Raw genomic sequence first — 12,740 nt, 5'->3', positions numbered from 1 at the left:
CCTAACCTATGTCTGAGTTATTGAAGTCCTCAAATCATGGTTTAAAGACCTCAAGGTGCAGAGAATCCTCCAGTAAGTGATCGTGCCACACTACAGAGGAAGATGAAAAACCTCTAGGGCCTCTGCAATCTGCCCTGGAGGAAAATTCCTTCCTGACCCTAAATATGGCAATCAGTTAAACCCTGAGCATATGGGCAGACTCACCAGCCCAGCACCCAGGAAAGAATTCTCTGTAGTAATTCAGATCCCACCCATCCAACATCCATCACAGGACCATTGGGCATATTTACCTGCTAATAATCAAAGATCAATTAATTGCCAAATTAGGCTATCCATTCATACCATCCCATCCATAAACTTATCAAGCTTAGTCTTGAAGCCACATATGTCTTTTGTCTCCCACTACTCCCTTGGAAGGCTGTTCTAGAACTTCTCTCCTCTAATGTTAGAAACCTTTGCCCAATTTCAAGCATAAACTTCCTAGTGTCCAGTTTAGATCCATTTGTTCTTGTGTCTACATTAGCACTAAGTTGAAATAATTCCTCTCCCTCCCTGGTATTTTTCCTTGATATATTATAGACAATCATATCTCCCCTCAGCCTTCTTTTGGTTCGGCTAACAAGCCAAGGTCTTGGAGTCTCCTTTCATATGACAGGTTTTCCATTCCTCGATTCATCCTAGTAGCCCGTCTCTGAACCTGTTCCAGTTTTGATTCATCCTTCTTAACATGGGACACAGAACTGCACACAGTATTCCAGATGAGGTCTCACCAGTGCCTTGTATAACGGTACTAACACCTCCTTATCTCTACTGGAAATACCTCGCCTGACATAGTTGATTTAATTGGTTTTTTTTAAATATATTTCATTTAACTATTTTAGTTAAAAACAATTTTAACAAAAACCTGATTTTAAAAAACTTTACTGTTTAATTACATTCAAAATTTCATAGCTTGTTTTGTTAAAATATGTTTACTGTTGAAGAAAAAAATCCAGAATACATAACATTGTTGTTTTAGTTAAATAAACATCTATCTGGTGATGGTCTCCTCCTAATACAACATGGCAAGAAAATCCCCCAAATATTAATGACTAACCTGTTGAATTGGAGATAGTTCACCTTCCAAGGAATTCATATATATCTGCTTCAGTTAGCTTTGGTAAATGAAATAACCAATCATTCATTTTCTGAAATAGTGTAAAACTAATCTGAAAACTTTTCAAAATAAATCACTTGAAATGTATAATGTGTACCTTCTAAAAATGAAACCCACATCTATCTCTGCGTTGTGAAGAATGTTTTAAGGTAATAACCAACAAGGATGCACTTTTATATAGAAATCCATGATTAAATAGTCTTCCTGACTAGGGATTTAAATCAAATCCACCCTGGTATCCTGTCTTCCAACAACAGCCAGTGCCAGATGCTTTAGAGGGAATGACCAGAACAGGGAAATTTTTGAGTGATACATCTGCAATCATCCAGTAGCAGTTTCTTGCAGTCACAGGTTTAGAGACACCCAGACCATGGTGGTGTGCCCCTGGCCATCTTGGCTAATAGGCATTGATGGACCTATCCTCCATGAACTTCTCACATTCTTTTTTGAACCCAGTTATACTTTTCACCTTCTTAACATCTGGCACCGAGTTTCACAGCTTGACTGTATGTTGTGTGAAGAAATACTTCCTTATGTTTGTTTTAAACCTGATGCCTCTTAATTTCATTGGGTGTGGACCTGATTCTTGTGTTATGTGAAAGGATAAATAACACTTCCTTGTTCGCTTTCTCCACACCATGATTTTATAGACCTGTATGATATCTCCCTTAGTCATCTCTTTTTTAAGCTGAACAGGACCAGTCTTTTAAAGCTCTCCTCCTATAGAAGCTGTTCCATATCCCTAATAATGGTTCTTGCCCTTTTCTGTACTTTATTCCAATTCTAATCTACCTTTTTTGAGATGGTGCAACCAAAATTGCATTCAGTATTCAAGGTGTAGGTGTACCATAGATTTATATGGTGGCATTGATATTTGCTGTCTTATCTATCCCTTTCCTAATGGCTCCTAACATTGTTTGGTTTTTTAACTGCCACTGCACATTGAGCAGATGTTTCAGAGAACTCTCCTCAGTGACTCCTGACCCCATCATTTTGTATGTACAGTTGGGATTATGTTTTCCAGTATGTATTACTTTGCATTTATCAACATTATATTTCATATGCCTTTTTGTTACTCAGGCCTCCAGGTCTGTGAGATCCCTTTGTAACTCTTTGCTGTCAACTTTGGATTTAACTATCTTGAGTAATTTTGTATCATCTGCAGACTTTGCCACCTCACTGGGAGTGTGTGGCAGATCTAGGAATTGAATCCAGATCTTCCAAGTCCCAGCCGTATCGTAAACAAGAACATCTTTCCTTTCCATCTTCCATGTCTTGACATTTGTGTCTAGTGACCTTGTGACAATTAAATTGGAAAAGGAGCTTGCTAACCCCGCTCAAGTCTGTGACTATGTATGAGGGGTCAGCTCTGGGTCCAAAGTTTTCAGCAGTTTCAGTCTCCCACCACTGCATGTTAGAGAACATTGTGCCCCAACCCAGCCTCAGCAGCATGGGAAACTTTGTGTACTCTATCTAGCTGTACAACTTTTCATGTAAGCCACATTTCAATTTCAGAGTCTTTCTTCCAGGCTCCTCCAGTTCCTAGACTGCCAAATTCTCAGCTGTCCTGTAGCCCCTGCAAAGTTTTTAAGAGAGTAGCTCTGCTGTAGTTACTTGTATTACAGCAGCAACTAGGGATCTCAACTAAGATCCAATTCAGTTGTGCAGAGTAAAACAATGCTTGCCTTGGCAAGCTTACAGTTTGACTCCACTCTTTCAATTGCTAGTACGTGAGTGGACTGCTGCACCTGCATGGAGCCTTGTTGAAGTCACTGGGGTCTGTGCAGGTTTAGCAGCCTGCCCATGAACTGTCAGGGCCTACATATAAGACAAGACATCAAAGTGGGTTTGACAAAGAATAGAATGGGGAGAAGTGTAACAGGCATAATGCAGTTCCATGGTGGGGGTAATGCACAGCTTAAAGTAAAATTAAAAAAAAAAAAATTCCCTTTCTCCCTTCTTTAAAGAGTTAGATAATCTCATCCTGTTTCCCTTTTGGTCTTAACTTTTGCTTATGTCTGCTCTTTTTTTTAAACCTCTCCCAAATTCCCAGCAGAAACTTAGAGAGACAAAATAATACCCTTCCTAGAAGAGAAGCAGGGAGTAAGTGTGGCCACTCCTGGCATGGGTGGAAGGGATTATGGCTCGGGGGGAGGGATGGAGAACTAGGACCCCTCTTGGCTCCAGCTCGATCCTAAGGTGCATTAAAAATTTCTCTCCTGAAATCTGCAGGAAGGGAACGAGGAGCACAAAGGTAAGAATGCCAGGAACATGGGCTTTATGACTACTGGCAGTTTCAATTCAATAGTTCTTGTTTGTTTTTTAAATGAAGCAGAGATGATAATATCAGCAATGCCAGTATTTGACTGAGATGGGTCACCAGCTTTCTGGCTGTGACGTTCATTCTACCTCAGCTGTGTCTAGCTGCAAACCTGAGGGATGTGGCAGAACCAAAAAGCTGATGCATGACATTGCTCTTATTTCCTTTGCATGTGTATAACATCACACACTGCTACAATACAACCTGCTTGCTTTTGGTGAAGGTCCAGCACGTATTTTAAAGGGGCTTTGACCTTCTTGAATGTGTCATGTTTTTGCAAAATATTTTCCTGGAAAAGCCATTGTGGAAGAAACATATGTCTTTGGTCCTTCAGCACAAATAGTCCCAGTTATATTGATGAGAGAGAGAATTCAGGTAGAGCACAGGTGAGAAAGTTGGAGCAGGGAGACTGATTTAGTTAACTAAAAGTGGCACATTAAACCAGTACAAGTTTAAAACTTAGCCCCAGATACACACTATGGCTAACTACAACCATAAAGAGTAAGGACAGAGGAGTCTACTCTTGTAACCGCTATCTGACATAGGTGTTCAATTAAAAAATGATTTCTGCTCCCCTCTCCTGGAGAATCGGGAGACAACCAGCAACCTTTCCCCCAGGGTAAAATGTATTCCTTAGTGTTTGGTGGTTTGAGAATTTAGCATCTACCTTGAAAATCTGTTTTGGAAGCTTACATTTGTTTGGTTTTTAAATGATCTAGCTGTTACTTTTACTGACTTCCCAATAAAGAGCAAAGTACAGAGTCTGAGTCAGACACTGGGGAGATGAATAGATAAAATTCTGTAAAGGCCACTTAATTCTCTTACAGCTTTTTCATCAGCATATTCAAAGAGGACAGTGCAAAAACTGAGGTTTTATGTACAGTGTCCCTCAACATTTGTGCTATACTATGTGATTTACTGACATTTTTTTTTCAAGAATTCCGTGACTTGCAATAGGACTTTACATTTTGGCAGAGAGCTAGTCCTTTTGCCACAAACTACTTTTTATTAGTAAGTTATTTGCTATTAGAAATCACCATGTCCTCTGGATTTTGCTTTCTCATTTTTGGCATGCTGCCAGAAAACAGTGAACATTGAGTTAGCCTGGTACATGCATTGCTCTGTTTCTGTGTGCACCTCCACCAGTCCCAGTCGGGCCAGGCACAGCCAGGCATAATAGATCCCACTCCCTACATGGTGCACTGGGCAAGGAACCAGCCATTCACGTCTCACTCATACTGACAGGTTAATAACTCAGTACCCTTTCAAAGAGTTTATTTTTTTAAGCAAGAGTCCTACCCCACTCTGAGGTTACACAAGCTGGGAGGACAATCCAGATCTCTCACATGGCAGATCCCACTCAATCATTTAGCCACACTATGGTTCAGAAATAATCTGTCAAATTTAACTGCTCAGCCATGCTGTCTGTAAAACGGGGCTACTCATGCATACAGAATCCACTCTTTCAGTGAGTGATGCATGTTGCTCTACTGACGACAGGTAGAATTATCATTCAACTACTGATACTTATTTATGTTGTAAGAACTTAGCTTTATTTAGGTTTTTTTTTAAATATTTCCTATGTTAAAATGTTTTTAGGCCATGAAGTCAAGCACTCATGAAGTGCCAGAAGATGGTCTCTGCAACCTTAATTCTACCTGCCTTGTTTGTGCATTAAGATACTTTCATTTACATGATCACATATGATTTTTCTATCTACTTGGAAATATTAATAAAGAAACAAAGGATACAACCATTCTTGGTTTTTGCTTTTTTATTGTAGCATAAAAATTTACCTGTATAAAAATAGCTCAAGAAATGTTTTAAAAAATTGCATAGTGTTTCCAATTTCAAATTGTTACCTATAGTAAGCATTGGATGGTACAATACCAGAACTACTGTAGTTCTACTCTCTTCTTGGATACCAAGAATACATAAAATATAGACCTCCATTTGGGATGGGCCAGCATTGGTGGCAGAGAAGGGAACGTGATTTAACTTTGTATCCATAGTCTAGATATGTCATTTATTCTCTGCTGCTCTAATATAAACTAGAGATGACAAAAGAAGAAATTCTGGGGGTTTATTTAACAAAATTAAGTTGACATTTCTGAGGCCATCATAGTGTAGCCAATACCCATCAATCTGGAAAGCTGCAGAATAATGATGCTCCTCTTTATTAAACAACGTGGCACCTTCCAATAAGTACCTGCAAATTAAGGCAAACAGATGTAATCATCACAAACATGCTCTTTTTGGCAGTAAATGCTAAAGAATGCTACTGTTTAGTTGTCTTATAAATAGTTGTAGAGAGAAGCCAGCATTGCCCTTCACTCCTCTAAGTGAGCTGTTTTCTTTCCCTAGGTGCCTGATGTCCATTTGAGCAATTCCTGGAGCAAGGGTGACAGTCTGTGGCAAGATAAGATCATATTGCTAGTCTGACCTTAAGAAAAGGCTTATTTTCTGTCCCCTTCACTCCAAATTAGTATAAGAAAAAGCATTAAAATAACTTTCAAAATCAATCTGGAGTGGGTTGCTGCTGAGTTATGTGGTAGAGGAAAGTTGTGCATTGGCAGGGAAGAAGGAATGAATGAGCTAATAGAAATGGGATAGTGTAACATATGACTCCATTGAGCATGGCATTTTAATACAGGCAGGCAAAAAAAGTTAGTGCTTTGGTTCCGTGTGGCCTTCAAGTGATGCTTACTCCAAAACTCAGGTAGTTTATTACACACTAAGAGGGTTGTCCACTTCTTCAGGGCCTGAAGCCAGCAAGCCCTGTTCAATTATCAGAGCCAGCTGGCAAGGGATCAGGGCTGAGAAAACTCAGTTGAGAAGAGGTGTGTTTCTGCAGTAGGCCCTGAAGCAAGGATGGGAGGAGAGGTAGGGTAGTATAGCAGGTATTCTCTTTTCAGCACTGAGAAGAAAAGTCTTCAGGCCCTGTAGCCCAAGGTCAGCAGAAAAACATCTGTTTCTTATGTTTTGTCTAATTTTTATATTTGAATAAAACTGTGCCCAGAAAAAGACTTGGGTGTGGCAATAAATCCTGCCTGGGAGGGTCATGAAATCCCACCTGAGAGGAAACTGAGGCATGGCTAGCTCACAAGTAGCTTGAGTAGGTAGTGCCGTGACAGCTAGGCACACTAGAAACTCTCAGCAGGACCATGACCTAGCAGCAGTTAGTTCGGTGTCTTCTATTAGAGATCAGTCTGGCTAGCAGTCTGCCTGACTTGTGCCCCGCTCAGAGAACCTTTGCTTGGCACAATGAGAGCTGTCTGGGTTTTTCTGTTATCAATGTTTCTAATGTTAGTTTTAAAGCTCATGCCATAAAGCTGCACTATTAGCCATATTAGGTTGCTTCTGCAAACTGTTGATTTGCTCCTGTAAAGGAGCCTGGTTTTTCTCTGTCTCTCTCTTTTTCCACTAACTGTCACCTGATTACTGCTTTAAAGTACGCCCTAGGATGTATCCTATCAGGGATTTTCCTTCAATATAATCAACAGTTTTGCATTTTATTCACAAAATGTTTTTTAGCAATAGATTTCTAAAACTCCAGCTTCTTTCTGAGTTGTGATTTCTTTTCACAAAGACAGACACATAGTTAGAGAGAGAGATTCTAATTCTAACACTAAGGATTATAACAACTTCATTAATGTTTTAAGATTTCAATAAATCTATTTAGCATGTTATGGCAATTTCAGAAGCAAAAGTAAAGTCCCTGAAGATGTAAAAACCCCCAACTATTCATCACGTCCTGTTCTTTATATCAGGGTCATACTGTTATTTGATTTTTTTTAAAACAGAGCTTATTGCCTACTTGGTAGATGAATCTTTAAAGACCGTCATGTGATGAAACCTCCACAGATCCATCCAATCAAAACTGGCAATCCTAATTGCCCATGACGTCAGTAACACTTGAATTATTGCAGTAGGACAGAAGAAGGGAGTAGCCTCCTCATTGGGTGTGCTACATCTTGTAACACATTTACCCCTCAATACACCATCTGAACCTGTTTTAATCCTCTTACATTCCCACCCTCCTTGTTTACTTATATACACACACCACGCTCTTCCGGGAGTGGAGAGAGAGCCCCTCGCTATGGGACACCCCTTCCCTTTAATTCTTTTAGATTAAGTTTTCTGAAGCAGTCCCACCACTAGCTTTTTAAAAAGCAGTCATTTGGTATTGTTTTACTGGACGGTTTAATCCCCTCACATTCCAGGAGAACCAGACTATTCCTGAGTCTTTAACCATTTCTCAACAGACGGAGCGTTGTCCTTACCAATACCCCAGCTTCCTCTCTCTGTAACCCCTGGATCTTGTATCTGTGCAGTATTTGCTTGAGAGTTTCCCTGCACCCACATCCCATATGATCCCTACTTCTAACATAACCACACACTAACTGCTGCATCGTTATTTGCTGAACATAACTTCTCTTTCCTATTAAAAAAACTGTATGAACTTTTGCATAAGGCAGCATTTTTCTATAACATGACAAGTTCTATATTGTATTTATTACATTCAAGCAGGGTGGCTTGATTTAAGTCACAAAGCAAGAACCCTTCTTTTAAATCAGATTTTTAATCAGATTACATTTGTACTTTTGATTTTCATAAAGGTTGCCATAGTTATAATAAAAGATGTTGATTTGCCACTAAAGTTGGTACTGTTTTGCTAATCAAGAAAATACACAATATCTATACACTGATTAAGCTTAGCTTGCATTTTCTTAATTTTTTTACATCTTTTATTATAGTAGAAAATTCCACTTCCTGGGGGTTAGAAAGTTTGCAACTGAGACATTTAACTTAGAATCATGGAACATCAGGGTTGGAAGGGACCTCAGGAAGTCATATAGTGCAACCCCTGGTTCAAAGCAGGACCACCACCAACTACATCATCCCAGCCCGGGCTTTGTCAAGCCTGACCTTAAAAACCTCTAAGGAAGGAGATCCCATCACCTCACTAGGTAACCCATTCCAGTGCTTCACCACCCTCCTAGTGAAATAGCATTTCCTAGTATCCAGCCCAGACCTCCCCCACTGCAACTTGAGACCATTGCTCCTTGTTCTGTCAACTTGAATCTAATCATTTGCTATTTCTTGGTCTAGTATATTTGGTTCCAGCACTGAGGTCAGGAACTTCTGGGCCACCTCACACGTGTAGAAAGTAGATTTTAACTCCCATTTATTTTTATATTTATATTTTAGTTTTAGGATTGCCAGGAATCTGTAAAGTTGTTTTCTCCCCCCGAAGCTGCTTGCAGATTTTCATAAATTCACCCTTTTCCTCTGTACAGCTATGGAACAATCTTGATAGAAGGATACATGGTTGCCCTCCGCTCACCAACCAGCAGACCAAATTTGGTGATGTATCCTGGTCACATGCCACCTGAGGCATATTGCGCACACACACTAAGAACTGGCTGGCTGGCTCATGAATTGAAAGCTGGTATCTAACTATATAAATGTGGTCTAGCTGAATTCCTGGTGTGTGCCCAGAGCCTGATCCAATGTGCCCTTTCAGTCTTGATTTGACTGTCAGAGGCAGAGCTCCAGGGATCCATATTTCACAGGACTCTCTGAATTTTCCTCCAGCCCTCTCCAGCAGTCCTAGAATACTAATACTTTTCTTCCAGCCCCTATTTTTCAGATCTTCCAGTTTGTGTCAATTCTTTGACTTGAGACTCTTGGGTTGCCACCCCTACATGTCCACCTCAATGCTGATCATTCTTAAGTCCATGTCTAATGGCTGCTGCTGGTTCATTGGGATATCCACTGTGTGTTAATTTTTCTTCCAACTTGCTGAAACGGGTTGCCAACACCACACCTAAACTGGAATTAATCTGTGCCACTAGTGTACTAGTCATCCCTATATCCACCGAGTCTCCTCTGGACTCAGATTCCTTGGTTTGTATGTTGCCCTGTTCCCCCTTTGTGGTTTCTGTCCACTGACCATCCATCACCCGTGTTTGAGATAGAGAAACTGCAAGGCCCGCTGCTGTTCCCCTCTGTGCTGCACTCAACTCTAGTTGCCTCCAGACTAGCTTATACAAGGCCAGGGAGAACAGCCTCTGGTTCATCAGAGATCAGGGGGCAAAACACCTATCCCATTCCCCGCAGCAGTATCGATATCCTTATCCTAGTGCTGCTTGGGCCACTTGCTACAACTTCCACAGAAGGGGAAGGGGATGAGGCACTAATCGGCACAGCTGCTGCTCTGTGAGCCTCCAGGATCCAGTGTTCACTCCCTTCCTTAGCTTCCCAGTAGGTCCCCCACTACTGCACTGCCAGTGAGTTCAGGGAGCAAGGTGGGGGAGGAGCAGCGTTCAGCCAACTCTTGCAGTCTTCTGGGGAGGATGGAGGCATGGATCACCCCTTAGCTCCTTAATGGAAGAGGAGGAAAGCCAGTCCCGTCCTGCTGTGCCAACACTGCTCTTGGGGGATGGCCTATGCCACAGCTCCACCCCTCTTCACAATCTTCTGGGAAGGCAAGCCGGATATGCTGCTGCTTTGCTTCTATTCTCCCCCTTTGCCAGGAAGCTGAGCACTTATCTCCCGCTAGCACCTCAAGGAAGGGTGAGAGGATGTTTTTTTTGCTATGTGTACAAGGGGCCTTTCCCTTCCACCACTACAGACACATAGTACCTTGTGGGGTGGGGGCGGGGGGGGGGGGGGGGGCTCAGTCTATCCCCATAGTGTTTGCTAGTAACCCCTGTCTTACTTCCACCTTTTCTCTACCTCTTCTGAGCTCCCCCCATATCTGAAGGCAGGAAATGGGGCCTACCTGGGGGACTCAGCTGTGAATCTTATGGGTAAATAGGGAGGGGGGAGCTCAGTCTTCTTACTTGCTCCTCTATGACAGTCACATCACCCTTCACTTTCCCCTTGTCAGGCATGCTAAGGAAGTAACGTTTGGATTCAAAGTTCTGATGCTTAACTGGGTCTCAGTTGAATCCTGTATATCAAAATGCTAAATCCTGTAATATTGCACTTGAAATATCTGCAGTTTGATGTATTTTCAATACTTTATTACTAGAAAATAGAAAGGCTGGTTCTGAAACCAAACAATTGTTGTAAAAGGATTTTGACAATAAGAAGTTAACAGAAATTGACAGTGAGCATGAGTGTCCATGCTTCAAAAAGAACAGGAGTCCTTGTGGCACCTTAGAGACTAACTAATTTGAGCATAAGCTTTCACAGGCTTATGCTCAAATAAGTTAGTCAGTCTAAGGTGCCACTCCTGTTCTTTTTGCGGATACAGACTAACACAGCTGCTACTCTGAAACCTGTCCATACTGCTTCATGACTACTGAGTAAAAAACCCGTTTCTGTTACAGATTATTCAAAAGGATTATTGACTCCTCCTGAAACCATGAAGTGAGGAGAAGCCGTTTGCCTTGTTAAATATCGTTTTAAAATACTTACTTGTGATCAGATAAATCCAAATGATATGGAACATATGCCAGTTCTTCTGGTTTCCATTGCTGCATATTTAAAACAACAAAAGGCGGTGCCCCATGGCAGAAAACTCTCTGCGTAAACTCTCTTAACCCATCACATCTGCAAGTAGAGAAGCAGAAATGGCAATTATTTCCCTTGGCAAGCAGTACAATTAAACAGGTTTTAGTTCACATCCAGACATGATTGTAGGTGTACACTTCATTAGGGCAGGTTTTGTCTTGTGTTAGAATCTGGTTTGTTTATATTATGCGGGAAGGTGTTAATGGCTGTCATCATGTGAGTCTGTGATCCACAGGCAATCACAGACCTGTGAAAGCTGATGGGCCTGCTGGCTATTCTTCATTCAGGCTAGGGGAAGCAGCAACTCACCTCCTTTATGGAGTATGACAGCTGGACCCAATAGAAGCCGCTGCCCAAAGCACTGGAACACACAAAAAGCCAATAAGCAGCCAGTTCATGCAGTCCAAGGAGTTTCCCAGGGGACTGATTGGTTTTCTGCCTCTGACACAGTGAAGCAGCTGTGAGCATGGCTCAGAAAGTACAGAGACAGAGCTCCTTTGGGCACAAGACTGGATGGAGAGGCAGCCTTGGAAATAGCGAGCAAGAAAATTGGTAGCTGTTTGTTCCTGCTCTGCTCAGGAAAACAGGACTTTGGGTACATTCTTTGTGAATACAGATGGCACCAAAGATACCAAACTCCTGTCAACACTCTCCTCTAAGAGAAACAACCCAGTTATGCCCAGAAGAACGGCTAACGGCTCAGGCCAAGGAGCAACAATTCACAGTAAATGCAGAGGACACTAGCCAGTTTACTATTTGCTCACCAACTCACTGCTTGAACCAAACAGTCATCTGGCAGTGGGATTTTCAGATGCCCTGGGGAACGAGGTGCCACATCTCACTGAAAGTCATTAGGAGCTGGGCACCTCACTACCTTAAGCACCTTTGCAAATGGTGTTATAAGGGTCCAGAGCATCTCTCTTTGGTAATCTGAGGCAATACTGCTGTTAAATGCAATGGTGGCACTTGGTGCAGCAGGAGCCCAGATACTTCACCATTGCTAGTTACCCCCTTTAGCTGGGATTTTAAATGGGCCTCTGGTACTGGTCAGCAGTGATGTATGCAAAATACACAGCGGACACTACTCCGTATTGAAGGTGTCTCAGTGGAGAGGAGACAAGGGAGGACTATGGCCTGGGTCTACAAAGGGACAATGCCAAAGCCCTCCTGCACTGGGGTGATCTGTCCCCTCAAAGGTAGCGGTGTGAGGGATCAGCACCCCACCATCACCTCACAGCCCTTAAGATTTTTTGGGAGGTTGGATGTGCAAAGGCCTCAGATACTGGGAGAGAGGACATGGTTCTGCGAATAAGTAGTGGCTGGGAAGAAATCCCTATTATTGTTTCATCAAAGGCCTGGGCCGAGAAGCCATGCAGAGTGGGCAGGACAAGGCTCTTCTCTCTCCCAGCCAACGGGCAGGACCTTTAGCAGGGGGACCTGTTTGTATGCTGCCTCTTCCTTCATAAGAAGGGAGTCATCAGCAGGACACAACCGGCCTGCTAAGCCCTTGGAGCTTGGGGACTAACGGGGGATAAGGGTGAGCTGAAAGAAGGTGCCCAAGGCTCTAGAGCTGGCTAAGTTATAACCCTAGCTCCAGGAGCGGCTGTGTCCTCTCCTGTTTCAGGGAGGATATTACTAACCTGAACCCATAGTCCGAGATCCAGGAGAAGAGTCAAGGGGACTTGTGTCTGAAGGAGGGAGATAGTGACTGCCTTAAGGGGACAGACAGAAGGACTGTCT

General features: G+C 42.3%; 1 protein-coding gene across 1 annotated transcript in view; it reads right to left on the bottom strand.

The window, feature by feature from the left end:
• Window positions 1-5,232: 5,232 nt before the first annotated feature.
• DORIP1 (dopamine receptor interacting protein 1) overlaps window positions 5,233-12,740 on the bottom strand; it is a 14,002-nt gene continuing 6,494 nt past the window's right edge. The window contains exons 3-4 of the mRNA XM_032796598.2: window positions 10,905-11,039; window positions 5,233-5,685 (exon numbers count right to left, since the gene is read on the bottom strand). Of these exons, the coding sequence (XP_032652489.2) occupies window positions 5,499-5,685; window positions 10,905-11,039 (322 nt within the window). The 3' untranslated portion in view covers window positions 5,233-5,498. The remainder of the gene's footprint in view (window positions 5,686-10,904; window positions 11,040-12,740) is intronic.

Source organism: Chelonoidis abingdonii, chromosome 4 (genome assembly GCF_003597395.2).
Source record: "Chelonoidis abingdonii isolate Lonesome George chromosome 4, CheloAbing_2.0, whole genome shotgun sequence".
In the NCBI taxonomy this organism is placed as follows: Eukaryota; Metazoa; Chordata; order Testudines; family Testudinidae; genus Chelonoidis; species Chelonoidis abingdonii.
The sequence above is the reverse complement of the archived record's forward strand: the minus strand, read 5'-3'. Positions and strand labels throughout refer to the sequence as shown.